Raw genomic sequence first — 26,766 nt, forward strand, 5'->3', positions numbered from 1 at the left:
CGCCTCCCGGGTGAGAGGTCAGAGGGCGGGAGCGGGCAGCCGCCGGCATGGCGGGCAGGAAGCCGCCGGACGGCGCGCAGGGGAGGCTCGGCCGGCGGCACGCAGGTAGGCTTCAGCCTGTGCGTGCCGGCCCTCCCGCCCGGCGCGTTGGGCTCTCCCTGTGCCCGTAGGCCGGCGCGGCGGACTCGCCCAACTCGCGGTACCGGGGGGGGGGAGCGGCGGGACGGCCGCGGTCGGCGGCGCGGGCACGCAGCCGCGATCTCGGTGGGCCGCGGCCGGGCTGGCTGCGTAGTCGGGGCTGGCGAGCGGCGGCTGCCGGCGGTGGGTCTGCCCAGGCGGGGCCCGGGCAGCGAGTGCCCCCACTGTCCCCTCAAGCCGGCGGCGGCTGCGCCCCTGGTTTCTGCAGCGCCGGCAGCCTCAGGGTCCGTTACTTTCCCTCCCTGTTGCCCTTGTCTGCAGGGGCCAGCTGCCCGGCCCCCCCCGTCGGTGGGCGGTAGGAGCGCTGGGGCAGCCCGCGGGGGCGGCGGTGGCGGTGGCGGCGGGGGTGGCGGCGGCGGGCTGGGCCCTGGCCGGGGCAGGCCCCAGCGGTGGAGCTGAGGGAAGGGGCAGCGTGTGCCCGCGCTGGGTGCGGGGGTGAAGCCGGTGCAAAGCCAGGGTGAGTGCGGCGCGGCGCAGAATTGTTGCCGGAGTTACTTTTCCTTTAGCTTTCTGACCGTACAGAGCATGGTGGAGGAGGACATGGAGGGAGCTGGGCCTGTCTGTCCTCACACTTACAAAACGTGTGTCTGACTAGCTGCTGAATGTTGACTAGCTTACTGAAGTTGCGCTCTGCCACCAAAAGCAAGTTTCTAAGCAGATCTCTTGATTATGCTTACAGTTTAGTGGTTTTCATATTTTTCAGGTTCCAATATTTTGCCCTATTGAAGGAAGAAAGTACACTAATGTCTATATTTCTGCATTTGTATATTTTTATTTTTAGGGAATAAACTTTCAGCTGCTCTGAAGAATGAAGATGCTGCTCAAAGGTACAATTTCTGACGTAACAATATGTGGCATTCCTGTTGTTTGGCCTCACGTTGAAATCACATTCTCTGCCTTGTGTGGTTTTTTGCCTTCCCTAGCAACATCATACAGACTTGTCCGGCGTGATGCTATGTAACTTCTAACAGCGTGCACATATGTGCATTGTTTAGTACGCGGACAGTTTACAAATCTAACCTCCATAGTTGTATTTCCTTAGCTGTAGTGCTTGCTTTTTGCCATCTTAACTTCTTTGCATACCTGCCATTTTTCTTTATTCGCTTGAAAAACCAAACTTGAGAGGAAAAAACACTTTCTGCCATGGATGATTACCTGAATATTCATTTGATTCTGTAGTAGAGCCAGACTTCCAGGTGTATAGCATAGATCTCGGTTGGTTAAGACAGCAGAATGACTGTGCATTGACAACCTGTGGGAAGCACTGCTAAATGGAGATCGGAGACATCTGGATGGTTGCTCTTTGGGTGTTTGCTGACCATAGAATAAGTGGCAAGACTCAGGAAAACTACTGTAGTGGGATGTGTTTGGTTTATTGCTTCCTTTGTACCCTCACACTCATCTTGTCCCAGTCCTTTTCTTCAGGCTCTTCGTGTCTCACCCAGCTCCCATTCTCCTGGCAACAATCCGTAAATTGTTTGTCGCAGGCCCTTTGTCCAGCCGCTTCTGGGTTTCCCGCTCTTGCAAGTGGAGTTGCATAACCTTGTGTAGAAGTATTGCAATGCAATAAAAGTCAATACTTTTCCTGACTGGAGTGGAAATAATGCAAACCAAAGTTGGCAACTAGCTGTAATAAGCAATAGCCAATAATTTGGTTATTACAGAATTACTAGTCCAATTACTTGTTGCCTGATTTGGCCAGCACGGTGCAATGCAGAAAAATGTAAGCTACTACATTTCAGAAAAAGAAATAAAGGTATTATTGGAGAATTGTTTATGGAAATCTGCATTCTGTGTCATTCAGTGTCTATGCTGTTACAGGAAGGCAGCTCTGGCAGCTGCTATGAGAAAGAAGATTGAATCTGAGAAAAAAGCATTGTATATTGTTGAACAACTCCTGGAAGAGAATATTACTGAAGAGTTTCTTCTGAATTCTGTAAGTGTTTCAAGTTTTATACTGTTTTATATGTTAGTGTTCAATTTTTTTTTAAATACTCGGAGCAATTTGCTGCAGTTTAAAGGAGACAAACCATTTATTCCCTCTCTCGTCAGCTCTGATGATGATTGCGTTATTTTCAAGGATTCTGCTGTGAAAACATGCCCTAGTTTTGCAGGACTATACATTTATGAATCCTTACTTTATTACCACAGCCTTTGTTTATGTCTCTGTGGTTCTGGACTGATTGATGAAGTATAAAAATTTAGGTCTATATCATGTCATCTGTGAATTTAGATGAAGTCTCTCTAATGCACCACAGTTTATCTGGCAGCATGGTTTTGCTGGAATGGTATGACAATTAGTCCTGTAAATAGCCTGGTAAATAGGCTTACAAAACATGTAATTAGAGGAAAATTATGAAAATAGGTGCCACACTAGAGGCAAAATTACAAAGCTTTTGTATATGTAAAAAGAAGTGCGTATGTCTGTCTTCTTTCCCGGTTTACCCTTTTATCTTAAACATTTATTTTCTTGTGAGATATTTTTAGTACAAAAAATGACAGATTTTCCGGTATTGGTTGTTGAACTATTTTCTTGTAATTTTAGGGAAAATTCATTACTCCATCTCACTATAAAGACATTGTTGATGAACGGTCTATCATCAAGCTATGTGGATATCCTCTATGTCAAAATAAACTGGAAAATGTAAGTAGCTTTTTATTAATGCTCTTATAAGAATCTTTTCACAATGTTTATTGCCTTGCATTTGCTTTATAATTTTACACTTAAAATATTAAACATAGATCAAAATACTGTCAAGTAATGGGCCAGGCATCATATAATTCCGTTTCAGTGTAATCCTTCTGCAATAAAAGGTAAACTTTGATCAGTTGACAGCATTACTGTATGACAGAATCAGTTAGCATCTACTTTGACAGTAATAAAGATGAACGAAGTATGGCTTCATGGCCTTCCTTTGTGCATACAGAAACTTTCTAATCTTGTTCCTTCTTCAGTGTAATGGCATATCTCTGTAAGAAGGATTGACGTGAAAAAATAACGTAATGCAGGGATATTACTATGTGAATGCATATACATCTGCCCTAAAAATATACATTGCCTGTGTCAAAATCATAGTCACACTTACTTAGGTATGGTATGTCAGAGCGTAAGCAGAACTCACAGTTCAGTTACATAACCTGTGATGTAATACCAGTTGTGATACACCTGATTATGTGGAAAAAAAAGTACTCGAGTACAAAAAGTTTTACTGATTTGGACTTCATATGTCCCCACAGAAGTTCACTTTGAAACTGTATTATATTTTATGTAATTTCCTCTCTAGGTTTGTCTGAGTAGTGGTGGGCTCTCTGACAGTATAGTGTCACGTGCATATAAGTAGATATGGATTAAAGAAGGACCTGTGTGTAACAGCCCAATATTTATACATAAGTAAAATTTCTGCCATGTCAGCTCTGTTGTTTTATGTTTAGCACTGACTTTCTTGTTGATCCAAAGTTGTGTTCTATTGAGTGTGAAACGTAAGTGATTAAAGATTAAATTGCCATTCTTAAATCTGAGAAGGTACAATGTCAAAAGAATTGAGAGAAAAGATGGTTGTGTAGTATGCAATTTGGCTAAAACAGAGCATAGTACACATACTAAAATACATTAATTAAGAATTAATTTTCTCTAAAGTCATGATGGAAGTGACAGTCATGCTGACGAAAGCATATTGTTTTAGGTGCCAAAACAGAAGTACAGAATTTCAACAAAAACGAACAGAGTTTATGATATCACTGAAAGAAAGGTATGGTAACAAGTCTGTTTCTAAAATGTATCTAATACTGACTCAACCAGAAATACATTTTGTAGCAGCATTCATATAGTGGCTTGATTCAGAGCCAATATGTTTGATTCTTAGGAAATTTTTACAAACTGTTAGAATATAAAGGTTTTCATTCATTTCAGTTTCTAGATGCTTTCTTCAGAAAGACAAAACCCTACCTATTTTCTTTTGTGATTTTTAAACATAATATGGAAAGTTTTACTTGGGTAGCATTTGAATGTGGTACAGCTGATCTGTTAAAGACATTTGTGAAGGAGTGTTGTCTGTTTTGTTCCAGTATAGCAGTGAGCTTTAGTAGGGTCAAAGTGCACATCCTTTTCTTTAACTGAAGTTTGCCCTGGTGTAATACAAGTTACATATTATGTATTCCACATATTATGTATTCCTTCGTGTGTCTGCCTCTAGGGTTCTTCTTTGAGGACTTCTCAAATCTCTTCACAAAGTCTTTCTTTCTTGAAGCATATTCATGTGTGTGGCTGCGTAAAAGTCTTGCTTGCCTGCTCACAGGATATGCAATCATCTACAGTTGATGCTAAATTGTAGGATGAATGTTTCTAGTTTTGGAACAAATTTCTTCAGTGTTGCTAGTATACATTCCTTGCCTTTGGTTTCAAGTCTGGGATACACAAAATTCTGAGAACTGCTTTCTCAAGCTACCAGGCAAGACTCCAAGAAGTAGGATGTTTTGTCTTGTTCCCTAATGCAAGTGTGCAAGTTAGTTTTTCAAAGATGCTGTAAAATCTTAGGTTTTGTTCTGTGTACTGCAAAACATGCAAGTTCTTTTGCTATCCAAAATTTTCATTATTAAACACCTGCATTTTATTGCATGTCTTTTAAACTATGTGACCATCTTGTTGGGTTAGGGATTGCTCTTTGAACAGTTTCATGGGTTTTTTTTTTTCAAATTATTATTATGTTATATAGAATCCAACAGTGGCTTGCTTCTCAGTATGTAATAAAAGCCCAAAAAGCATAGAAGTGGGGAAAAAAGAAACTAAAGTGGCTTGTGGGGAGTGGGATGACCTATTTAACAGGTTTGGTTTCTCAGATGAATTAAAAACCTGGTCATGGGCTTAAAAAGAAATGTGAATTAGTACTTAATTTTACAGGCATAAAGAACAATGACTTTTGTACCTTTCTTTGAGTGTTAAAGTTGTCTTTAGTCATATTTTCTTGCTTTCTCTCTTGTTCACAGTGCTTTTGCAGCAACTTCTGCTATAGAGCATCTAAATATTTTGAAGCTCAAATTTCCAAAAGTCCGGTATGGATGAGAGAAGAAGAAAAGTAAGTATAATCTAATACATTTGTTGCTCCTTTTGAGAGTATTATTTTCTCTGTGCGAGCTGCAATGCTAATTAATTAGCTGCAGTGCATCAAAATGATTCAGCTGAAGCAGAGGTAACTCATGTTAACATGTTAGCTTAGCATGGTGTTTGTTTTAAAAGTATTGTTGCCCTATTGATCACAATAATTGACACGACAGTACTACTCATACTTAGTGGGCATGACCATATCAATTTAGAGGGCAGACTGATCATAAATAAGTCAACTTGTATTAACTTTAAAATGTACTTATTAGGATTGGATTTTTACAAACCATATAAAGTACAGGATATATTCCTCTTACTCTGTTACAAGAGATTTTCTAATTTGAGCACAGCAGTTGGCATTGCTCAAGGTTAGGCTGTGAGTGCTTGACCTGAAAGCAGGCTGTAACATGAAGAGGTTCTTTATCCTGTCTAAATTTCAGATTACCCATTTCCTGTTGTTACTGCAATACACATTCTGGAACACTGTGATGCAGCCCATGTTCCTACCTTAGGAAACATGGGCTTGCAAATAATTAATAGAGCCAATGGGTGTCACTGTTTAACAAAAAATACTTGCCTGGAGAACATTCAGCTGAATTTATTCAGCTTTCGTTCTCCAAGATGCTACTTTTCATGGTCTCCTGGTTTTCAGCAAAAGAAACTAGCTGAAATTATATGCGTGAGCTCATTTTCACAGTTCAGATCAGTCGTACAAAATACCTGATGAGTGAGAGAAGAGATTTAGAGCAGCCAGATCTGATCTGAGGGATTCTTAGCTGGTAAAACGTCTCTTCATAAAATGTTTAAGTAAGTTTACCAGTATTTCTGTGCTATTGTTTTGTCATCTTTAAAGTATTTCTAAAATTTCCCTTTATTCTTAACGTCAAAAGTCTGTAGTTCTGATACACTTGACATAGTTTATTATTTATGCTGTGTTGTGGGGAGGAGGCAGTATTTTCAAAAAACAAACAAAACCCCATAGTCCATGGTTAGGTGTATCTGTTTGCACAGTCACGTACATATGCACACACTGATAATCGTATATACATCTGAAATTCTTTTGACAAAAACCACTACAACCTCCAAGTAAAACTGAAGAAGAGTTATATGGTGTTAATAATGTTATTCATTGTATATTATCCCCCTTAGTTTCCAAACTCAGTTCATTCATATGAAAGGTGCAGCTTTCATCTTTTTAAATCTGGGGGGGGGGTTTATGTACTGTCTGAGAGGTGTTAGTGTATTGACTTGCATTCACTGCACGCCTAAAAGGTTTTCTTTCATTCATAGGACAGGTGGGTGAGGATTTCAGCATTTAGTGCTGGATAAAATGAATAGCATTGTGGTGATGCCTCGTAGCTGAATTGAAGCAGATTAACTGAAAATAGAGCTTTGGAAAGACACCTATCAGCACTTACTTAGTAATATTTCTCAGAGTTTCTGGAAACCTTTTGAACTCAGTTTTCTTAAAGCAGTATAACTTGATACCCTAATTTTTAACAAAGTAGTATTTTTAAAAAAGTAAAGATATCCTGAATATTCATATTTTTTGCATTAATACGGAGCATTTTCATATAAATGGTCCAGGTTTGTTACTGCAATAGGAACTTTATGAGCTATGAGGGTCTTGGTATGTTTACTTGGTTGAAGAGGAGACCAAAGACTGATCTGAAAGCAGCCTACAAGTATTTGAAAAAACGTTACAAAGATTACAGAGCCAAACTATTCTTGCTTGACAGCAGAAAACTTAATAAGGTATGGTGGCCATAAAGTATCACATGGATGGTTCCAGTTGGACATTGCGGGGGAAAAATTGCACTGAGGTTATGGCTGAATGAAACAGGATAGTCAGCAATGTTTTGAAATCTCCATTTTTGGAGGTTTTCAAGATTTAAACTTAATGAATTTGTGGCTGACCTAAACTAGTGCTAATGACAATTGCATTACAAGCAGGAAGGTCAGACTAGGGACTTCCAGAGGTCCTTTCTGACTAACATTTGTGTGACTTGCTGATTCTGTTAAATGTTGTTCAGTGTAACAGCATCATTCTGCAGGCAGATGATTCCTGTTCTGTCAACATGTATGTATAAACCTGTTCTTGCTAACCCTGCTTTGAACAGAGGGTGTTGGACTAGAAGATCCCCAGGTGTCCCTTCCAGCATCAACTATGTATTGTATGTATTAACGTGTATTTCAAGAGCATTGATTGAGCAGGAAAATCTTGATTCTGTGTCATCTTTTTGCAGACCACCAGACATAGAGCTGCTGAAGGAGGGACAGAGGTACACCGAACAATAATTTTTTTTGTTATATGCACTTACAGTTAGAAATATTAGTATCATATCAGGTGAAAGGAGAATCTTTGATTTCCTGTGTTACAGAAAAAACCTTATTAGAACCTACTCAAAGGTTTTTTTCCTTTGTGATCCTAAACCAGAATATTTGATCTGCACGATTTAGTGTACAGCTGCTGTTGGCCCATATATCTTAATTTGAGCCTGTTGAAATCTGAAACAAATACACTGTTTGTACATTGCATATTTTATAACAGCTATTCTTTATAAAGAAAATGGTACCAATTATGTGTGATGAAAGCTTCTGTATTTCTTAATCAAAAATCTGTATATCAACTGAAATGAAATCATGCTACTCTGTCATCTCTCTGCACCTTGCTGTGTATTGCAACTTTTTGTTTGTTTTCTTTTGCAACACCTGGCCATTAGGTGGCAAACTTAACATTTGCTGAAAACAGCTCTGCCATCCCCCTGATTTTTAGCATGCTATATTCCTTTATGTTTTAGGATGACTATTTTCATTTTAAAATGGCACTATTTGTCATGCTAAGTCTTATATTATTCTGTTGTCTTTAATAAATACCTTGCTTACTATTCTTTTCTAATGGCCAATAAGCAACTGAGAGCTCACTCCTTGGAATAGTGTCTGTACCTGTTATCTTGATTGCAGAACAGCTCTCTGAGTTCAAGAAGACTTGAAAGAGCAGCTATGATTCTTAAAGCAAAAAAAGTACACTTCTCCTACAAGGGAAAAATGCTTTCTTTATCTTCCTTACATGAGAATGAAAAGCTTATGTAATGTTTCAGGGAACACCCATTTTTTATTTCATAGATGGCTTGTGTTTTGTTATAGTGGACAGTCTGGAGAAGAGGTGACACTACGTGATGAAGTAATTAAAGCATCTGACATTGAAAATCCTAGGACATCTTCAAATCCATGTGAATCTGGTTCTCATGATGCAGCCAGTGACAGTAGTAGTGATACTGAACAAGAATTTGTTTCTTCTGTCGTACGAGGAAGTCAGTCAAGTTCAGCCAGTCTTGCACAGCAATTGCACAGAAACAGCATCCTCAAAAAGAAGCAGGCTCAGAAAGTCTGTTCCAGCCCTAAAACAGAAGAGTCAGATGTGGTAGAAGCCACTGAACTACTGTCTAATTGTAAATTAGATGCTCAAGAAGAAATAGGTGCTTGCTCTGTTCATGATAAAATAACTGCAATGCCTTCAAAAACTACTACTCTGGGGAAATCAAGTGCTTCAGAAAACTGTGAAGATATTTGTGGTTCACAGATAGTTTTTCTAGGTGTGAGCAAAAGAGGGGCAGAACATCTTAAAAGAACACTCGCTAACTCAGAAGACTGTAAAAAACCTGAGGTGAGGCATCCAGTTAATTCCAAAGGAAGTTTATTAGACGTGCTTAAGCAAACACTTAAGGAATGGAGAACTGAGGAAACTTTAAAATTTCTCTATGGCCCAAACTATACTTCTTTGTGTTCATCAGAGAGCATTTCAACTGCCAACCAGGAGAACGAAGAACTTGATGAGGATGACTTAGATACAGCTGATGATCTTAACACTGTTGCTGTAGGGGAGTCTGAAAACAGTTTGAACTGTTCTTTACCTTTCACAGGCCCAGGTGGAATAGTTAAGCCTGTGCCTAGTTACGAGAAGTTAAAAGAAGAAACAGAGTTTCTAGAACTCCGAGTAAAAGAGTTCTATAAAGGAAAGTACATCTTGGCTGAAGAGGCAGTAACACATGCACAGGCAGAGGAGCATCCAAGCAAAGAAAGAGTAAGTGTCCAGTGGAATAGTGTCAAGGCTGTATAAAGCCTGCCTTCAAACAACGATTGCAAGCTCTTTGTTTCTGTCATCCTAAGTAGATAAGTATCTAGCCCGGGGAAGGGGAAAAGTATGTTAGCTGTACACTGTATGTTGGGTCAGATTAAGCAAACTTTTCTGTCCGTTAAGAAATTACTGGTTGGGGTTTTTTTCTATTCAGAGATAAAGAGTTTTCTTATGTTTAAACATTTATTGGTAAGCTGTGACTATTTTGATGCGTTGACTTTAATTCAAGACTAGGTTACAGCTGTTAAAAGTTTTTTATCTAATGCAGGATGATCAACAGGAAGATTTCACCTTCCCACTTGTTGATTCAAATGCACAAATGCAGATTAGAAAGCGAATTGTCCTTGACAAACTGAGAAAAGTGTAAGTATCCTTTACTTTGGTATATGTCAGGTTGAGGTTGGTGCACAATCATCATCATTTTAAGTAACAAACACACTATGCAAGGACATTCTGGCTTTTTCTTGGTGGCTTTAGTCATCATTTAAACTCATTACTGCCCTAAAGAACTTATTTATTTCTGAGACAGTCATCTGTGATATAGTTGCAGGTGTCAGTTTGCAGAGCCTGGTGAGGTAGATGTTAGAATCTCACCACTAAGTTGTTGTCTAGAAGAAACCTGTCCCTTCTTAGGTGTCAATCTCACGTAGATTCCAAGGATGACTACTGTATGGTAAAGCAGTTTGCTTATTCAGATGTTTCTACAAGTTTATTAGTCATTTGCAGCTTCTAGCAAAATTTCTGTTGAACTTAAAAATCTGGTATTCCATGAGTAGAGGATAAGAAAGACAGAATGTTTTGGGGTTTTTTTCCTTAGTTTCTTCAAAGGCTTTATTTTTTACTATCCACTTCTTTAGTTGATCATTTCAAATGTCATGAGATGATTCAGTAGTCCTGTCCCACTCAAGTAAGAGAGACAGTTTTCATTTTGGTAAAGCCATGATTTCTTGGTGTGTTCAGATGAAGTGGGAATATGAATATGCCCAGCATCATAGGAGTCCTGTGTTCAGTTCCCTAAAATATGTAGAGATGTAAACGAGAACAAAAGTCTTGATTCTTCCAGCAATATTGATGCACCATGCGCATATGTGCATATAAATGTAAATAACTGGATATTCAAATGCAAGACATTATTAACTATTAAACAAGTAAATAGAGGCAAAATTTTCATCCTAAATGTGAAAAGCAATGCATATTATTTCCAGCATTTGGGGATACTGACTACTAGTTAAGCAGTGTGAGCGGTTTGTTGTGGGCTGTGTCAATTTTTACACACAGTCAAGTAGGGAGGCAGTAGCTCTTTTTCTTTCTTTCGAAATTTTCTCAGTAGCCTGCTATCATCGTGATTCCAACTATCAGGTGTACAGTGGAATGTTATTTCTGTTGCATCTATGTTGAGTCTGAGATTAGCAGATACATTCTCTTTGCAAACCTCATTTAGACATGTAGTTTCCTTTTGTATTGTTACTTTTGAACCAAGTAAATAGAAATATTCAAAACATTGATGGGGCCTGGAATTCTAATCCTCATAATGTTAAACACTTTAATTTTTTTGTAAGAATGTCTTGTCAGAACTGAAATTCTGTGAAGTTAATAAGAGTATGCATGTAAAACCATAATTTCTTCTCCACGTTCATAGTGAACTAGAGCTTATTTATAAGAAGAAGCTGTTTTAAAGTGAAGGTGTTGCCCAAACACCACTCAGAGGAACCTGAATTGTAAACTACTGACCTGATCTGCTGCATAGAAGTTGATCTCTTTTTATTAATTTTCATGAGCTTTGGTGGAAGTACTACTTGAAGAAATGAGGAAGAGAGGAAAATGTATATTGACCATTGTCTTTTGCCTTCTAGATTACCTACAGTTTTGGGCCCTCTTCAGATTTCCCCAGCTGATGTTTACACAGAGCTAAAAAATCTTGTCAAAACTTTCCGGTGAGTATTGATCTTTATTTAGATAATCTTCTTGATTGATTAATTAAACATGTTGTTGAATGATTTGTGATTTGGGCACAGAGAGGGCCCCATTGCAGATTTGCCCTTTTCTAGCTGTGTGTTAAATGTAGGTAATGTCACATTCCCTGTGGACTAACAAGTCAACCCTTTCCCTGCTCCTGACAGTGGCTAGGTCACCAGGAGTATTTGTAGATTTTTAAAAACTAGGCCAGTGGTCTCTGGAGGATGATGGTGAGTCTTTTAAAGGTTCTGCTACCTCGTCACCTCCTATTAGGCATGAGTTTCTGAGATCTGTCACTTTCTTTTGCTCTGGCTCACTACAGCCAGGCTAAATGGGTTTAATGTGATTAATAATTGTTACCACTAACTTCTAGAGCCAGGAAGAAGGTCCAGCTTGACCTATCGTATTCCTGATTTCAAGGGGAAGTAGACCTACCAGACATGCTGTCACCACAGATGAAGCTTCTGCTTCAGTCAGAAGCCCTAAAGACGGTATTTGGAGACACTAGGATAAAGAAGGGAAAACAGAATGTTGGTAACTTCTCCAAACATTTTTAGGTTTTCTTTGGGACAGAACTCTCATAACTTGGACCTCGATCATGTTCTGCATCTTGAAGTATTGTCAGGAAAGACAGCAACAACAGTTGCTAACTCTGTGGATGTTGTCACTCTTGAAACTTCTCCCCACATCCCCAGCCTGCACGAAGTTACACGGAAATTTTCCAAAACTCATTCATGGGGTGTTTGCCACAGGGCATCTAGGCTTTGGTGAATAGAAACCCAGCTCTGCCTGCCTTATTCCTTATGATTTATCTGATGTCTGGAAGGATGCCACTAAAACACAGGTCTTTATATGCAGGATTTCTTACTATGGAAGATCCTCTTTTCTGTTTTGGTGACTCTGCCTGATCTCTTTTATTAGAAAGAATTGTTAATGTTTGAACTTGATTCTGCAATTGCAGTCTTTTAAGTTGTGATGAACCTTTTATTTTAACACCACCACTGAAACCAGGGAAGATATTTTTGGTTGTGTTTAGGCAGCATGAATATACTGCATATATACACTTATTATTGGAATAAGATCTTTAAGAGACAAAACTTAAAAACAGTTTTGTTGCTCTGCAGTCTAAATGCTTACTAGTAGCTTTGGCTTATGGATGTATAGAACTGGAAAAACTACATTTGGTCTCTTTCAATCTATTTCTATATGGTTGATTATGTAATAAATCCTAGAGGTTTTCAAAAGCAGAACTTCTATTTTAAATAATTTTTGCTATTAAAAACAATGTGGCCTGAATATGAAGTTCTAGAAAAGGAACCTTGAAGCCAAAATGGACTTCTGAAAACACATAGTATGTGTGTATACATATATGTATATAAAATCTGTGGATTTACAGAATGGAACCAAATTGATTAATTTGGAGTTTGATCCCAATACCTGGCTCATGTAGCAGTAATTCATCATATTTTAACAGTCTCCCCTGAACTGTTTCTGATCCCTGAGGTAACACTTCTGAGTTTGTTTTTAAGTCTCTTCTGTTAGGAAGTAAGGTGAAGGTAGTTGTAGCAGGTTCATGGGGCTGTCTTACTGTGAAGACTCTTGATAAATTCCTTAGAAATTCAGCATTTTGGGCAGGAAATGGTTGATTACATTTGTAGGCACTACACAGGAATTTGTAAGTGCCTTTGAGATATATATATATATATATGTAGAAATCAACATAAGTGGAGTTTTATTGTCACTGATAGTAAAATAATACAAAAATACAGGAAATAGGGAAGTAATACAAACCTTTAGGCCCTTTCTTCCATATCAGAGATGAAAGAAGGAGGGTCTGTTGATACACAAAAGCTAGCTCATGGATGTTAAGATGAAAGCATAGGTTTGAACTTCCAGTTCTGTATGTAGGTTTAAATTTACTTAATATGAGTGGTCTGTCTGATTTTAGGTTGAATGCTTTGACAGGGGGACCTGGGATAAAGTTTAAACAGTATTTATGTTTGCAGGGTATAGAAATTTAAAAGTTACTTTCTTTTTAGTGTGATTAAAATGCTTAATGATTATGTAGGGAGCACCGACAAATGCTAGTGCTCTTTCCTGCTTTTTGTACTGGAAATATTTCAGGCTGAAGAACTTGCCAAAGAGGGTAGGAGATAAAAAACATGGCTGTAGCAGAGCTTAGCTGAAGAAGGGTAAAAGAGCATGTGGAGAACTAAGCAACAACGATTTTCAGCTCCATTGGTTTTTAAAGGAACACTTGCAGTTCAGCCTCCTTTGGGCAGCATTTTATTCAATCACCACTGCTGGGAAACACACTAGAGGGATCTCAAGAGACATTTTAGAATGGTTAGAGCTCTTCCCAAACAAAGTCCCTCAGTGCCTGTAAGCTTTTGTTACGAAAACTGAGATGTCAAATAATTCTCCAGAGTGTGTAAGAGCACTTTGTTAAAAGATCAAGAGAAAATTAGCTATTTATATATAAATTGAGGCTAAACGATTATGTTTGTGAAAGTCTGGTGGGGTTTTTTTAAGCACAATATTTCATATTGAAAATAGAATTTCATCTCTATCTTACGGTTGCAAGTATTTTAATTCCTTTTATGGAGCTCGTCATTGACATTGAGCTCTCTCAATGAGTATGATACAGTTGTTTCCTAAAGATGTGTTCAAGACTTTTTATTACAGCTTTGTCTTACCTTGTTTCCAAGACAATCTTCTAGCTTTTAAGTATGTATCATGAGTGTATGTGATCTAGTGTATATGCTCACTAATAGGCTTTTACCTATTACCCTTACTAAGTGGAATTTTAAGTTCTGGCTTTCAAGTCAATTAGCAATACTTTGTGATAGACAATGTTCTGTATGGAAATGTGAAAGTACCAGAACATTAATCATCTTTTCTCAAGTAAATGGGCTTCTCTTGAAGAGAGCCTGAAGTTAGAATAGTAGCTTATTTGGGCTGGTTGTCATCAAACTAAATTATACTACAGTATGTAAATATGTTGCTCTCTTTTGGGGCATAGTGGAGCTGTCTTTTATGGTTAAATTGGTCTAGTTGAAGCTTGAAGAAAAACAGTCTGTGCTTTAGTATTTGCCTGTGCTGACCTGGATTAGTTAAACTTCGCTCATCTTGGTGCAAATACTGGAAAAATCGTAGATAGCTGAGGTCCCCTAAAGTCACAACTTTGTCCTAATCACATGAAGTCAGCTTGCTGCCTCACAGAATAGGCAAACAGCCAAACTAACAGGTCAGATTCTTGAAGTCAAATAAGCCTACACCTGAGAATCCGGATGTGTGAACACAGAGGCTGCTTCATTTGCAAACATGCTGATGACTTCACTTTGCAGCAAAGATAAATTGTAAATTGGAAGAAAGACAATCTTGTCCATTTGGGGCACATTTTTTTTCTTTTTCTCCCAGTGTAAGAACATGGACATACTGGGTAAAACAAAGACAGCAAGTATGGACCTGTTCAGGCGAATGTTTTTTCACGAGATGTACATTTGGTACCAATAACTTGATGCTACTAGCTATTAGTCAAATTCATAGCAACATGTTAAAAATTGAGCTCATAGATTCACAGATGACAAGTATTTTCTCATTGTAAGGATAACCAAACTTTAGAAGGAAATAACACTCAAGACTATAATTTATAAATAGGTATAAAGAAAAATATACTTTAAAAAGATGGTTTTATGTTAAGCAGTTACATTTTCTTGCATTTTATTCATAATACGTGATGCTGGGGGCCTGTTAGGGGATAACAATTCACCATAATGAACCTGGTGTCCATCTGCCATGCCCCGTTGGACAGTGTTCCTGTTACCAAATTGTTTCCTAGAAATCCCGGGAAATGCAATCCTGCTGAGGAAAGGGTGGTGAGCTCCTGCATTGCTGAGTTTCTTTCCTATAATTTCAAGTTCATTGTGGCCCCTGTCCCACGTTCTTGTACAGACACTTAGGGTTGTGCTTAGATCTGCTGCCACAGCAGGTGCCGTTTAAAAATCAGGCCAGCATTTGCTAGTGGCGTTCTGGTAGCAAAACTTGCAGCTGATGGTAGTTAAATGGAAAGACATCTAAAAGAAAAGAAGTAGAATCAACTGTGTATGCTCTTTCTCTGTGGTTTTTGGGTTTACTTTTTTTATTTACTAGTTACCTTAACCTTGGACTCCCCTGTATTTCTACAACTTCTGTATCAGACTTCACTTTCTTTGCAGGCTGGGCACTGCAAATTGGGAGGTCATTTGGGATGGAATTTTTATGCATCTTACTCTTTACTCCTCTATCCTCTCAGCTTCTGCCACTTGGATCCCTTTGCTCAGTCTGAGCTCCTTCACAGAGTATTAAAACTACTGCATGGGTCCTGCTGCCTACTGGATGGTAGAAGCAGTCAAGTCCAGCTGCAGTGTGTCTTGTTGGGGTGAACCACAACACCCACAGACCAGCAGCTAAGCAACCCACACAACTGTTTGGGATCATCCCAACTTTCTTGGCTTACGTATCCTGCCCTGCAGAGGCCAAGAGGGTAGAGATACTCTGTTTTGAAAAGTTGTGTATTATTTGCTTTCTTTGGGTAGGTGAGGGAGCATTTAGCCAAGCTCCTTAACAGAAAAAAATTTAGTGCAAAACTGAACTAATGTACACAAAGTTTTGTACAGTTTTAACATTTCCACATTATGTGTTTCTGACAGAAATCCAGTGACCTCTGTTTCATGGATTTGGCTAGAGGCAAGACAAAGAATTAATGAACCATTTTTACAGAGGACTTGCACTTCCCTGTTTTCTGAAAGCTTGCTCTTCAGAGGCCTTGGTGTTGACACACAGCTTGTTCTGGAAAGTGATTGCCCTTCCACTGCTCCTTATTATTTAAGGCTTCACACCTGTAGGTTGCTAGCTTTAGTCTGATCTGCCTGAAATGTTTGGTTTTTTTCCAGCTGCACAAGTGTTTTAGGACAGGTGTTGTACTGAAAGGTTACTCATTGTGGAAGCCTGACTGTTCATCCAGTCCAGTGACAGTAGTACATCAGCAGATCCATATTGCCATATCCTGCTGGTTATCTGTGTCTTTTGACTACCTCCTTCATAACTAGCATATTGATGGCAATGACTAGTGTTCAGACCTTGCCAATCAATACTAACATTGAATAAGAGTTAATTGACACAAATAACTGCATCTCTCAGTTTGCGTACAAGAATGACACCTTCCTGTGCTCTAATCAATAGTAACTCCTTGTAGAGCATTGAAATAAAGCTGCTTTCTCTATTTGACAGAGTTTTCCCAGGTGGCTTGGAGCTGTCTCTTCCATTGTGTCTCATCATAGCCGATTAACTGGAATGTTACATATGAATTGCCTGTCAAGATGATTCCGTCAGGCATTTCTTGGTAGTGTTTATCACTGTCACCAGTATTGAGTCAGGATGTTCAGCCTTTGTTTTGTCTCTTTTTCTATAGCCAGAAAATGTAAGTTTACCAGGTACAAGCTTTGTTGCCAACTAACGCCATCAGCTATTTCAAATAGTAATTGGTGAACATGATTCTTTTAATAAGAAAAATAATGTGTTTCCGAGAACTATCGGTTCTAGTTTGATGTGACAATTCCTATACACGTAGTACAAAACACCGCACATGTAGTACAAAACATGGCTTTTCCTGTCATTACTTAACAAAACTCGGGCTGTTGAGAGACTACTTGAGTAATCATTGCTTCAAAATCTTACTTTTGTTCAAAGACTTGGAGATTTGAGGAGAAAAATAGAATAATACTGCTTTGATCATTACTATCCTTGATAAAAATTAATTTTATTAATATCTTCCTAAATTAGGGAAACACAGAATGATCCTATAAAACATGTTATTCATAGCTGCATTTTTAATGACCATTTTGAGTATAATTTGGGGGGATTAATTAACAGAATTTGAATTTTAACAATGACAAGTACAAATACTTTTATTTTTCCACCTTTTTAACACATTTATAGGGGGTAACTATATACTTGCCCAAAGAAACAAACAAACAAAAAATCTTACTGGGGAAGAAAACCCTGGGTTTGAATTTGTTGCCAGGTATTTAATTTTATGCAGCCACCCATCTTCACCAATGCTTGTAGAAGTGAGTATGAATGATAGGGTAGCTTCATTCTGGATCTGGATTTAAACAAGGCTGCATAGAAGGGAAGCTGAGAGCAAGGACACAAACATAAGGAGGTGCTTGACCCAGGATGGTGTGCTCTGTCTGAATAAAATTAACGCTGCTAGCCTTTTTGGGTACCCACAGAACCACAGCTTCAGTTGTAGCTGTGACTTTTCCATGAAACTGCTTGTCTTGAACACCATGGGCCATGCCTAAATTCAGCCATAGCAATTAACACATGAATTGTTTTAAGTCAGATTAACATTTAACTTAAAGCAGATCTGTCTTACGACAAATTTAAGCCAAACAGATCAGCAGGTATAAAAATGCAGCAGCACTTTTGTTGAGCACCCATGTGGTTCTTTATTTGCTCCTCATTTTCTTGCTCTTATATGCGCACTGGCTCCCATTGCGTAAGTTAGAATTCTGGGTTTCCCTTTTAAAAACAAGAATCATCAGAAGATTGTGTCTGGTACCTTATAAAATCCAGTCGGTTTCTGCAACATTAGCTTTTACAGCAAATCTGGATCTGAAGCCAACAGGGAGGAAACTAAGTGTAAGAAGGTCTGTCTTTTCAGAAACACATGTGCAATTCCTGAGAATTTCCCAGTGGTATGAGTGAGAGCAGAGCCCTCACAGTAGCCAGGACTATTTGTGACCTAATAATTAGCTTCTTCCCCATCCCACTTTGATGTAGAAAAAAAAGACACATTGGGAATTCTGGGACTCCTCAATTACAGGGTAAGATTAGAGAGAAGTCTGGAAGCTGGTGAATTACTCAGTACAGCTGTCATTGCTACATTGTAATTCAGTGTATTGAGTCTTTTATGGTAGCCTTAAATCAAAATTCAGCAGTTAAAATCTGTTTACTTTCACTCTGAGATGTTCTAATTATTTTTTTTAAACTATTTTTCAGGTTAACAAACAGAAATATTATTCACAAAATGCCTGAATGGACTCTAATTGCTATTGTCTTGTTATCTGTGTAAGTACCCTTTAATGTCAAATATTCTCATGCACAACTGTCTAAACTAGCCTATCAAGACAATATTTAAATCAGAGAGAAAAGGCGGGAAAGATTGCTTTAACTGGGGAATCAAACAGAAATATTATTTTCATGCAAATAAACTAAATTCTCTTGACAAAACAGGATTGTCCCACTTGCAACAACATGTTAATAATGGACAAACTTAATGTTATGTTAAAAAAAGTTAAGCTTTAGGGAGTTTTAAAGAGGGCTGCTGGGGTGAAGGAGGAGTATACTTCACTTTCTTCCATTTGCAGCTGACAGACACTCTTCCCCTTTCTGACAGCAAGACAAAATTATGTGCATTGTATTATTTGGATTTGGCATAACTGTTACAGTTCTCATTTCTCATTTGACTTCTAATTTCTTAAAAATTTCACTTTCACGATTAAAGTTTAATTATTTCCATAAAGATAGGGTGTGCTTCTAAACATGTTTGCTTGAATAGTCTAGCAAACTTCTTTGAGAGGGGAAAGCCTTTTTAGCAACTCCCAAATTTCTGAAAGGAATACTGCGACAGAGTATTTTATTTTTTACGAGGATTAGCTTTATTGCTTAAGATTATGATACCTACAGTCCTCCTTAGCTTTGTTCTACTTACTGTAGAATTACTTTCTTTCCAAGGGTTTTTCTAAAGGAAAGTCTGATTTTATTATAGTGTCTTGCAGTAAACCTCTACACAGAGGTGTAGTCATACGCATCAAGTAACTCCCTTAATTTATATTTTCCAAATTCATGTACATTTCTGAAGTTAAAGATGCAAACTTTGCAGTGTGTAAACCAGACAGTTCTCTCACAAATTCATATTAAACATTTAACATTAGTTCACCTTTTAAGAAATCACTGGTGGTTTCACACAGTGTCAGGCCCTGCCTTTCAGCAGGGTTAAACCATCAAGCAATCTTTGTACGTCTTTCAGCTTGAATTACAAGATTGCAAAAATCTTATTCCAGAGACTGTTTATTACCACACTGCTGCTGCTGCTTTTGGGTTTCCTGGGTCACTGGAGCCTGTAGGACAGAGAGGTACTTACAGACATTCACAGGTCAGGAAGTGTTGTGGGCCAGCCTCATAGCATCCCCAGTACTGCACTTACTTTTCTTGATATTACTTCAGTCTGACACATTGTTCTGGCTTTACTGTCCCAAGGAAGACTATACCAGCAGGCATTAGAGTAGGCTTCAGCGAGCCTTACATCTGTGTCACCCAGCCAGATACCGCTCAAATGATTCATTAAATCAGAACACAGAAAGTAACTTTACTTGAATGCCTTGGCATAAATTTTTTATAAACTATAAGAACAAATCTTTTGTCATTTTTACTATATATTCTTATGGTTGAATTGGTAATTTGTGAAACAGATCTTATGAATTTTTCAAGTAGTTTCTGTACATTTAAGGAAATGGTGACTCTTGTTCAGAAATTAAAATATGTTGCTGGTCTCTCTGCATATGATGAGCTCTAAGTGTTTACATAATGATTGATTGTTTTACAGTTGCTTTAAAATGTTATACAAGTAGCAGGCAGACTTGGTAGCAATTAGTATAAGCAGAACATAGTCCCTTTTTACTTTTGCTTTCTAAGGGTCCACCCGTAAACAAATGAATTATATTTGACCCTAAAATACAGTAGATTTTATTTCTAATATTATTCTAGTGAAATCATGAATAAAACTCCTGTTGACCTCAGCTTATTGTAAGGTTCTTGCAAGCTCATGATCTTCAGATTTTGAACAACTTCTCTTAGCTGCCTCTTAAGAGAGGATGTGGAAGAATGTAGATGGAGTAGAATGAGTATTAAGATTGCTCAAAGATGATGAGTGTTGCATCATTTCTGGAAAGATTAAACCAGAACATTTAATTATTTCGGAATTCTAATCAAACTTGAATGTTTAGTGGAAGCCAGAAGTGTGTAGGGAAAGGGTGCTGAGGCCCTGGGCAACCCCTTGCAGACAGGTTCTCAGATTGTGGCCCTTTCTCATCTCCAGCAGTCTGCTAAGTAACATGTCGTATCTTATTAATATTGCTTATTAAAAAAATTGCACTCTATTAAGTCTTCTCTGGCTTCCCCTTAGATATACTGAGAGATGATGCATGTTGCAGAATGTGTAATGTCATTTAGATTGCAGAGTTGTATGGGACCAGAGTCGGAGTGGCTGGTTCCTAGCTTCTGTCACTGAAGGAGGAGGACATTTCCAGAATACGTATTCACAGGCGTTGACCTGGTCTCAGACACAGGACAGCCATTTTACTCCTAACACTAAACATTGAAGTAGCCTAAAGCAACACTCTGGAAGAGGATAGTAATTCCTTCCTCTTTCCAGGAGGATGAAGGAGTGTATTACAGGTACCCTGGGGTGCAGGCAGTGTGAGAACAGAGAGTACAGAAGACAGGGTGAGCATGGGATTTCAGGGTGTATCTCAAAAGAAACTACTAAGACCACGAGTATATTTTGGTTTTTGCTTTGTTAGGAAGGGGACAGGGTTGTTTTGTTTAAAGTAGCAACTGTTGGACTTCGCTTGCACACCCATTTCATGCATTGATACTGTTGTGCGCTGCTTCCTTCTCATGTATGGCTAGCCTGTACTGAGGACTCAAACAGTGCACTTAACTTCACAGTGCACTTTCAGAGTGCCCCAGCCCTTTTTGTGTATGCTACTGGGCAGAACAACTATTACCATTACTGTTGTATTGAATTCAAGTGTCATCACTGCTTAATGCTTTGCGTTAAGTTACTATAAAGCTATCCTCTCTTCATTGGAGTGTGCATATTAACTCTTTGTGGGATGTAGCATGTTGCATAGTCATTAACATCTAAGTTTGGTGCTTAAATTAGACCTAGGCTCCCTTTATAGTCTAATGGTACTTGAAAAGCTATTAAAAGTACTTATGTGCCCTTAAGTCTACTGACTATTAAAGAAACTGAGCTTCTAATTACTTGCTCTGAAACAAAGCACCTGAAACTAGACAGTGTGACTGTATTTCTTGAAGTATAAAATGCTGGTGATTACAACAGTGGAGCATTTCCTGTTCCTAGTGAACAGCTGGATTTATTCAATCAAATTATCGTATAAAATATGAACAGCCAGTCTCAGCCTTTATTGAAAATCTAGCCTGAGGCACTCCTGTATGACCAGCACATTCAGCAATGGTGTATCAACCTTCTTAGAGTACACTTTGACAGCCAGAGAATTATGTTCAAATAATTGCATTCATGCCTATCATGGGGTGGGTGACTCTTTAAAGTGATCTGTAGATCAAATTTCTTATTTATTTGTCATTTGTAATAATTTTGGCAGTGCTACATTTCTGTCTTCCTGTTCCAATGTTTAGTATGTTAAGCAGACTTTTTTGTTACAGTAATAGCTACTTCATAATGTACTGTAAACTAGAATACAGAAGTTGTATCTTTTTACCCCAAAGAACTTTGCAAGATACCAAATGAAGCAGATAAATAGATACAAATACAGTAGTTCAAGAAAGGATGGAGAAAGCAGTGGGAAGATGGGTTGCTACACAAGCATGGGCACTTGCTGTTTTTAGTGTATACCCCTGGTACAGTCTAATGGAAAGCTTTCAAGATATTTTCAGGAAATGTCTGCTTTCATCTTACTTATCTGAGCTGGCTGGTTCCAGTGAACTGTGGTCAGCTTCATCTACAAAGCCTATGCAAGAGGTTCCCCTGCTAAAAGCTTTGAAGCATTTCAAAATGTTCTGGGATTAGTTTATAAGCATTTGGCTGCAGTATTTAAAAAAACTCAAAATGACCATGATCACTAAACAAAAGCCATCATTATATGTGTGCAGCCACTTTAGATAAATGTGTCATGTGGAGATGGACTCTAGAGGTTTACTCTCTTGGAGATAACGAACTGGAGAATCTTGGGTTCAAGTATGTGTTTTTACCTCTTTGCACACGAGAGCACATCTATTGCTCAACACTGACATCTCTAAAATACTTTTAAGAGGAATTGAGATGTTTGTGATATCACTGCTGTGTTCTTGTCTGAAAGTGTCTGAATGAAATGTACAAATAAAAATTGGACAGTCAGCTGGGTGATCTTTTATTTAGCAAATCTGATGATAGAAGATTGGTTCCAGGTTTCAGCTGGATCATCTATCATTAAGCTAAAAATATAACTATTTCCCATTTTGAAACAGTTTGCAGGACCAAAAATCAAAAAATTCTTTCTTTTATAGAAGTGTTTGAATGTGGTCATAGTGTTGTCTCTAACTCTACAGATAGAGGCCAAGTGTAGATTATTTTGTGAAATAGAGAAAAGGCAAGTTTTTCTTAACACGTTAAAAAATGAAGAAGTATATTCTTCCCTTTTTCTCTCTTAATTTTAGGTTGTCATTTGGTGAGTGTGAGCTCAAATAGGTTTTCTGTTAAGCAGTTCTTACTTATCAGCACTTTCTAAGCAAACTCAAATCTGCTTATTTTGCATATGGTGGCGGAGATCAGTATAACTTTACTTCCTCTTAGCATGTTCCAGTATTACTTAAGAAACATATAGAATGGTGTTTTGAGGGATTTGCAGTGCTCTTAATTGGGACATTAATCAGTGCCAACTTTAAAATTCATTAAATATCTTCATAATTCATAAGGGAGAAAATAAAAGGAGAAACCTTAGCAGTTTCAAAGAAGGCGTTTCTCCTTATACAAAAAAGCCCCACTGTTGCTGTCGTGCTGTTAGGCAGGAAAGTGACACCATGGATTGCATTGCAGCATACACAGCTGCAGCCTTTTTCCATTCTAGTATTTCTCATGGGTAGCCTTCTGAATGGGAGATTTGGATGCGCTGTGTAACTTTCATGCGTGCCCAGCACAAACTCTATGAGGTGAGTCCAGGATAATTAGTTCTCCTTTGCAGTTTTGGTCCTTGACATCATCGGCAGGAGTGGAGCCTTAGCACACATGGTCTCCTGGGCTTCTGTTGTATGGAGTCAGGGGGGTTGGCTCAGAAAGCTGTCTTCTCTGCATCTGCCAGTTTTGCTGTCCAGTGCAAGGGAAGAGCAAGGTCATGGCTTTCTGCCAAGTGTCTTGGAAATCCCTCTAAGAGATAGAAATCTGCATGCTCCCAGCAGCTGTATGTGTGGGCATTCAGACTGAAGTCATGCCCAACTGTGCAGAGCTGATGTGCAAAGCGCATCACCAGTTACAAATTGTCCTTCATGGTGGTGTTCTTCTGACTAATCTTTTGTTAGAATCTAGAAATACTTTAATGCTGAACAACGTTTTGGATCTTCTGCTTTAGCTGCCTTTGGGAACTTTATATTCCAAATGTACTTGTGAGTTAAGAATCTGGTAGTAGGGAAAAGTACTTTGCCACTTCATTTTTGCCTTTTGTGTGAGTAAGCAGGAGATTTTTGTTGCATCTTCTGTTTCAGCCCTCTGAAACATAGCATACTAGATTTTGGAAGACAGTTTTGTCATGTTGACTCTTTGGGGAGCTAACTCAGTCAGTGGAGTTCACGTCCTATTGAACTCTATGCCACAACTACGATCAAGCTGATGGAAAAACTGCCCAGCCCTATTAGAGAGAGAACTGTTTAAAATTTATGGCTCTGGAAAAGGTGTATATATTTAGAAGATTTATTTTGTAATGTCATGTTATTCTTCCTTCAGTAATTGCTGCATACAGCTTTGCTTATTGGAAGTCATGTCATAGTTCAGAGTAAGTTACACAGTAATATAGACAGTTCTGAACTAATGCTGCAAGACCTGCTTAGTCCATGCTGTTAACAGCTGCCCTAACTTAGTTTTAAACTAAATGTATTTTAACTTCATCTGCTGAGCAAACGGAACTGTGAATTTTGCAACTGAATCCTGACACTGTGGCCCTATGAAAATATACTTGCTTCCTTATTAATAATTAATCTTAATACATTCAATGCAAACATTTTTTTTTATCGTGAAACGTTGCCCATCTGTTAAAAGAAAAACATGACTTTGACATACATTTGCATCTTTTATTTTCAGAGTTTTAACTTTATCTTAGTAAACTTTCTGAAGAACGGCCTGTGTTCATAGGGACATGACACATAGGCAGTGGGAAACTACACTGTAAGATGAAAATCAGTGTTGATTTGGCTTGTAGTTTCTGAACTAAAAAAAAAAAAGTAGACACACACACCACTGGAAAGGTTACTACAGCTTCCTAGCACGTGATCCCCAGGTATTTTGTACCAGCAGAATTGTTAGCATGGGTTCTGGATTAATTTGTTTGGTTCTATGCAGAGTCGTAACAGTACCTCTGCCAGGGTAAGTGGTGTGTCCTGGTCGTCTTTGGCACTGAAGTAAATGGTGCACAAAGCAGAAGTGTAGTATTCCTCAACTCTTCTGGAACCACTATAACAGAAAAACTTGGATTGTAGAAAATCCCTGAAAGAGCAGTATCTTTTGAAGATGTAGTCATTCCTCTCCTTATGGTGCTTGATGCAGATTACAGAATGTAAAGCCTTGTAATGCTAAACAGTAAGACAGGCAGTCTAGAGAGACAATACTTCATTTTGGAGATTCTATTTCCCTTTGTCATATTGCTGTTGAAAGTTGTCAGACCTAACGCGGCAGATAGTATTTTTGCTGTGAAGTGTATAATTATTTTTTTTAAGGAGGAAGAATCCCAAAAGTGACTAAAAACATGAAGATCTTAAAAATCTTGCTTTATGAATGAATTATGTATTAAAAACCAAAGTCAATTGAATAACTGAGCTAAGTTATAATTTGCTTGGATCGTAACAGTGGTCCACAGACCTGCTGAAAGACCCATGCATCAAAGATCTATGTCGGTTAGGGGGGAAATAGACATGCATTTTAGTAGCTTTCATATTGATAATGTTATGTTGGAGAATGTTGTTTTTTCTGGAATATTCTACAGGGACCAGGGATAAACTACAAATTACTCAGAGGCATGAAAAATTTGGACAGGAGAGGATTACAACTGATTAATTCAGAAAGGAGGTAAATTATCTATTATGTGATAATTGATAGTGGGCAGTACACTGATGAAGTGGAGACTTTTTTGTGTTCTAATACCATAGGAATTGTTGGACTACATCTTAGTTTGTTACTTCTTGAGATATAAAAAAACTTTGACACCCAGTGGTCTCATCCAGTCTGGCAATTAACTTCTGATCGTGATGTAAGGTGTTAACAGTGAAGGCAAAAAATGTACAGTATTTTCTGAATCCTTTTTTATTTATGAAAACAAAAAATACAGGCTCTTTGGGTATTTGGGTATAAGAAAGGAAGGAAGCACATGTCACTGATAAGAAGATGATGTATAAAGTGTGTCGCTAGGCAGTGGGCTACGATGAAGCATCAGAATTTACAGACAATCTGAGCTAGTGGATTTAGCATCAGGGTGCAGGTGGCTGTTCTAACATGAAGTGTATAATTAAAATAAATACTTGGGGTAAGATGGCAAACATCAGTTAACCAGAATGTTGTATAAATAAACATGAAATAACCATGTATTCATAAAGTTTTGCATGGCATAGTACAAAGAAAGTAAAACAATCATGTCCATAAAAGTGCATGTTCTTCTTTTCCCATTCCTTTCCAAAAATTAAAGCGTGCTTTAATTGGCTGGTAGCAAACATAGTTCACCAGTATATGGGAGCTCAGTCCAGAACCTGCGAAGTGTATATGTATAATTACATGCTATTAGGTGTAAAACCAGCATCAGTGCAAAAACTGTACAGATGCTTGATTGTTTAGAGGCTTGGGGTCTCACTAAGTTTAATTTCATTTTGATGTATACCACATTTACACCCTCTATTCCACAGAAGTGTATATATCGCTATCTACTCTACCCTCTCTGTCCATCTCTCTTTACCCATCTGATCGTTTTAAGAAGACACGGAATAGATCTAACACATTTATCATAAAACTCAGTACTTCTGAGATTAGGTATTCAGTTTTTTAAAAGGTTAAAGAAGAGATGAGAATCATATGGCGCTTCATATTTGTTTCAAACCTCATCACACTCTGCTTCTTTTAGGTATACCTTAATGTCAGTGTACTTTCACAAATCAGTGTTAATAGTGTTCTTCTGTTACAGAGATGGTAAAATTGAGATTAAGGGTAGGAAAGTGATTTACTGGAGATCATCAAGTTAGTAATAGATCTGGAAATAAAAGAGTTAAGCAGGAAAAGTGTTTGGGGGTTTGTTTTGTGTTTTGGTTGGTGGTTTTTTTTTTTTAAACCTACTGT

At 38.3% G+C, this 26,766-nt stretch overlaps 1 protein-coding gene across 7 annotated transcripts in view; it reads left to right on the plus strand.

Annotated features, from left to right (window-relative positions):
• The first annotated feature begins 9 nt into the window (after nt 1-9).
• The window catches only part of RPAP2 (RNA polymerase II associated protein 2), a 63,156-nt gene continuing 36,399 nt past the window's right edge, over nt 10-26,766 (plus strand). For 6 of the 7 annotated variants that reach the window (XR_005106813.1, XR_005106812.1, XR_005106815.1 and 3 more), the window contains exons 1-11: nt 11-105; nt 980-1,025; nt 2,020-2,134; nt 2,744-2,842; nt 3,882-3,947; nt 5,182-5,270; nt 7,543-7,578; nt 8,444-9,380; nt 9,703-9,797; nt 11,288-11,368; nt 18,438-18,506. Coding sequence is in view for 1 of the 7 variants with exons in the window: in XM_037404660.1 (XP_037260557.1) it covers nt 48-105; nt 980-1,025; nt 2,020-2,134; nt 2,744-2,842; nt 3,882-3,947; nt 5,182-5,270; nt 7,543-7,578; nt 8,444-9,380; nt 9,703-9,797; nt 11,288-11,368; nt 18,438-18,506 (1,691 nt within the window). In the remaining 6 variants the exon portion in view is untranslated. Of the gene's footprint in view, nt 106-979; nt 1,026-2,019; nt 2,135-2,743; nt 2,843-3,881; nt 3,948-5,181; nt 5,271-7,542; nt 7,579-8,443; nt 9,381-9,702; nt 9,798-11,287; nt 11,369-18,437; nt 18,507-25,429; nt 25,513-26,766 lie in introns of all 7 variants that reach the window. The other variant, XR_005106817.1, reaches the window with a different exon arrangement.

The sequence above is a fragment of the Falco rusticolus genome, chromosome 11 (genome assembly GCF_015220075.1).
Source record: "Falco rusticolus isolate bFalRus1 chromosome 11, bFalRus1.pri, whole genome shotgun sequence".
Lineage (NCBI taxonomy): Eukaryota > Metazoa > Chordata > Aves > Falconiformes > Falconidae > Falco > Falco rusticolus.